The sequence below is a fragment of the Ctenocephalides felis genome, unplaced genomic scaffold (genome assembly GCF_003426905.1).
Source record: "Ctenocephalides felis isolate EL2017-DRISC unplaced genomic scaffold, ASM342690v1 CF-g0.4_SCAFFOLD_00845, whole genome shotgun sequence".
NCBI classification, from domain to species: domain Eukaryota; kingdom Metazoa; phylum Arthropoda; class Insecta; order Siphonaptera; family Pulicidae; genus Ctenocephalides; species Ctenocephalides felis.
The window spans coordinates 30,535,463-30,539,869 of record NW_020536999.1 but is presented as its reverse complement, the minus strand read 5'-3'; the positions used below and the strand labels follow the sequence as shown (position 1 = coordinate 30,539,869).

The following is a 4,407-nucleotide window of genomic DNA, read 5'->3' as shown; positions in this document are numbered from 1 at the left end:
TATTTTCGAAATCAGCGTCCCAAAATCAATCAAACCAATCAAAACATTTTGAAAATCGCGAAAAAAGCCGTTTTTTTTTAAAAAAAATCGATTTTGCAACCAAAGATTTCGATTTTTCGCAGGGCGTATGTGGATTTATCCAAAATAGATAGCATTTTTAAATCAGCATCCGAAAATCTTTTGGAATCAGTCAAAAAAAATCCAAAATAGCGAAAACAAATCTATTTTTTTGCTAAAATTCCGATGTTGCAACCAAAGTTTTTGTTGTTTTTCAGTGATACACGCCCTGAAAGCTCGTCAACAGATTTTCGTCCTTGGCCTATAAAAATCATCCAAAAATTTTTGTCCAATAAGTTCTTGATCATAAATTTCTTTTAGTATAGGGGACCGATTTTATGGTTCCTGTTCTATAAGTGCATAAGTACCTGTAATAAGAATAGATATTCATTCTAAGGATATACTTTAAAATAAGATTATTTGTTACTTAATACCAGACTAGTAACAATAGGTAAGCTTTGAATATTTTATTTGAAAATAAAAACCACAAAAACTTAGTGAAAAAATAAAACATTCGAATAATTTGTGGGTAAGTACAGCCGAATAGTTTACTCATTTTATGTTAATTGAATAACTTGATACTCGTATCATTTCCAAAGTTTTAAAAAAAGCTCCTAAAACAATCCATGGATAGAATTCATGGATTCAACTTCAAATAAATCATTTATTATAATCGAATAATTTGATATCATCACTGTAGTTATACCAAAAGCATGAATAGCAGTCTTTGCTTTTAATATGGTTTATGATTTATAAATCTAAATTTTATCTATTTTTTACCAATATAAATAAATTAAAATGCCTAGAACAAAATTTTAAAGTCGTTTGATAAAATGTACACAGACACAAATTTGCGTTCCAATTAAAAATTATACGAATTTTTAGTACCCAACTCTATGTACTAGTTTGTACTAAATTCTAGTGAATTTGATATAGTTTTTACTAATGTAAACAAATTAAGGTGCAAACAAATTTCCGAAAAGAAAATTAAAAGTTATTTGAAGAAAGTAAAAACGTTTAAATTTTGCGTTTCAACTGAAAATTGTTCAAAATTTTGATATGCAAGTATATAAACACAATTTATGCTATTTGTTAGTAAATTTTATCTAGTTTTACTAGTATAAACAAATAAACATGTTCTGAACATAGTTTTGAAGTTATTTCACAAAATGTAAAAAAACATTACCTATAGCCACCTATAGCCAATTATCAAACTCAAATCTGCGTTTCAACTACAAATTATTCAAAATTTTAATATAAAAGTGAATATAACAATATACATTAAATTCTAGCAAATTTTATCTAGTTTATACTAAACTAGATGACCCGACAGACGTTGTTTCTGTACCCATGTCTACAATTTTTAATATAATATACTAATATTTTACCGTTTACCTAAAAATAATAATTATTATTACCTGAAAATAATAATTACTCTTCACGCCAAATGCATATACATTTATAACATGAGCGATGTCAAAAGTAGAACTGCTTTAAATAAATGATGAGTCTCTATTCCGACACTATATTGGAAATTGAAGTCTTTTAAACGGTATACATAACCATAACCACAACATAACACTGATACTTGTTGGATGTAGGATTAAATTAATTTAATTTTTTATTATTTAAGATATCCAAATTGCATCTTAAACTTCTCCTAATCGATATCGTGAGTGCCGAATTGTATGTATTCATCTCTATTTCCCATTTGTTGTTATAAGTGAAATTTTTTACGAATTGTGGATGTCAAAAATATTGTAGAAAGATAAAATAGATGCAAAGAAATTATATATTGAAAAAAATATTATATTGAAAATGTAATATCCGAATCTTTTGTTGGCGCCCCCTAAGGCATGCACTCGTATTTTGCGCATGCATCGCATTAAAGGTAGGACCGGCCCTGATTGATACTTAATTTCATATTTTAAGTGAACTAATTTGTAATATTTGTTCATATATATATCATTGAATCTGCCATATATATACTGTATTTTATATTATTTTAATTTATGACACATCTCAGTTGTCTTTCGGCAATAATAATGTAGAGATTTCATTTTTCTTATTCATTATCATAAATTTATTGTACATATTCTAATATTGGTTCTAGGTTCAGAAGTCAATTGAAATATTTGGCAGATAATAGCATTCATTTATTTTCAATGCACTTTATAATCACATACATCTTAGGAAATTTCTTTAACAAACTTCAGAAAGATTTACCAAAATCCGAATAATCGTTAAGGAGGAGTATACAAGCGCTGGCAATTTAATATGAAATTTATATAATAGCAATAAAGCTCCAATTGATTCTGTTTTAGTTAGAAAACGTTTGTATGAGAAAAAGAAAAGGGCTGTTTTTAGGGTTTTTCTGGCAATTATTCGATTTTCTCTCGTCGTTAAAACCATCCTTGTACTTCAACAAACATTTAAAAAAAAGAATTGGCCATATTGGTCCAGCCGTTTTTGAGTTATGCGCTTACCAACACATTTTGCGATCCATTTTCAAATATTTGACAAAATGTAAAAAAATGTTCCAAACTCGCATATTGAATGCAATTGAATAAAATTTGTTTGATAAAATCGGGGGATAGTAGTCCATGAATTCAATATGGATATAACCATCATTATAATGATTCATAAATCTTAAACAGCATAATTATAATGTTAGTGTTATTTCGCTAAAATCATTTTCTGCTTTTGAATGATATTTTAAAGTATTCCAATGTTAAAAAAAATGTTGGTAATTTAATTTTGTGCAAATTTTTTTAAACAAATTTTTTATTTTATCAATTAAATTAATTAATTAATTTAATTGAAAATGGTACATATGATTCAAAAGAAAAGGCATTACTTACAAAGAGCATTTAAGAATTTTGTCCCTTTTATGATGTAGTATTGAAATATTGATAACAACTGCACACTTTTAATAAATATTATTAACACGACAATTAATACACAAATATTTGTTTTCAAAGAAAACATTCTAAAACGTATTTTCCTTGTATAAAAACACACCGTTTGTTTGAACAATGAAAAAGGTATTTTCCTCTTTTGAAATATTTCTGACAATGAGCAGTTTTTGAAAAAGTAAGAAAAAATAAACTAAATGCGACCTGTTCTACTTGATTATTTTAAAGATATATATCCACGGATTTTTTCACAAGTTTTTTGTGGTTTTATACTCAAATAAAATATTTAATAATTAACACATTTGAAAACACATTTGGAAATAAACAGCTGTCAAACAACTGTCAATTTTGACGTTTGACATAACCTTAAACAATATACTCACTTTTGACGTTTAAAGTAACAAATTCATGTATTAATCATTGTTTTGGACTTGAATGAATATCATAATGTGTTGAAACAGATATTTGTTTAGAATTATTAGCCCAACGTTTGCCAAAATATTTAGAAATACATAAACCTGAACCGAACCGACCACTTTGCCTTAAAAATAAAATAAATAATATTTATTTTGTACTTACCAATCATTTTCACAAATACACACACTTCCCCTTTAAATCTATTTAAATTTATGACTTGTACATTTATTATTATTATAAAGAAACAACTTGTTCAACCAAGATCCAGGCAGCACAGACTGTTGATATATTTTGAAAATATTTACATCACAAATTGAACACAGAGCATGAACATATATTTATATAGACTGGTACATAGTTTTTAGTATCAACATTTTAGCAGTATTTAGTTTGTATCAATTACATTAAGTTAATTAGGAAAAACATTTAAATAATTACACAATTATAAAAATATAATAATTAAATAAAACTAATATAAAAAACCTATATAGAAAACTAATTGAATAAAATGTAAAAAATATTTCTAACATCCCTCTCGACATGGATTACTTACATGCAAAAATGTATATGATAGAAAAATAATTTAAATTCGCAACAATAACAACAAACTCACGATTGAATAAATAAAAGTAACATTTTGATACAAGCATATATTTTTTGTCAGTCATATTTTGTATTTCGTATTCGTACATCGTTATATTCGTTCGTTTCACTTAATTTATCAAAACAGAACCAGGCGTAGCTGATGAAAGTACCCAATCACTTATTTACGGAGAGAGTCGTTCGCTGAATACGCGACGCGCCTCGAAGACATTAGCTAGATGTAGGTTTACTCCTGGAATTGTATTTGTTCCGTCTTCATATTTATGCTTATTGCAGACAGAAGATATTGAAATTATTTCAATAAATCGTACAAAAATTTATACAGATAATTTCTTGTGCGGAAACTATCTAGTTAATTTCAAAACTTGGTTTTTTAAGACGTACCTACCCAGATTCAATTCACTTGTTGTTAGAT

The 4,407-nt window shown here is 26.7% G+C and overlaps 1 protein-coding gene across 1 annotated transcript in view; it reads left to right on the top strand.

The window, feature by feature from the left end:
• The window catches only part of LOC113382058 (protein distal antenna), a 5,084-nt gene extending 2,897 nt beyond the window's left edge, over nucleotides 1-2,187 (top strand). The window contains exon 3 of the mRNA XM_026620621.1: nucleotides 2,171-2,187. Within this exon, the coding sequence (XP_026476406.1) occupies nucleotides 2,171-2,187 (17 nt within the window). The remainder of the gene's footprint in view (nucleotides 1-2,170) is intronic.
• Nucleotides 2,188-4,407: the final 2,220 nt, after the last annotated feature.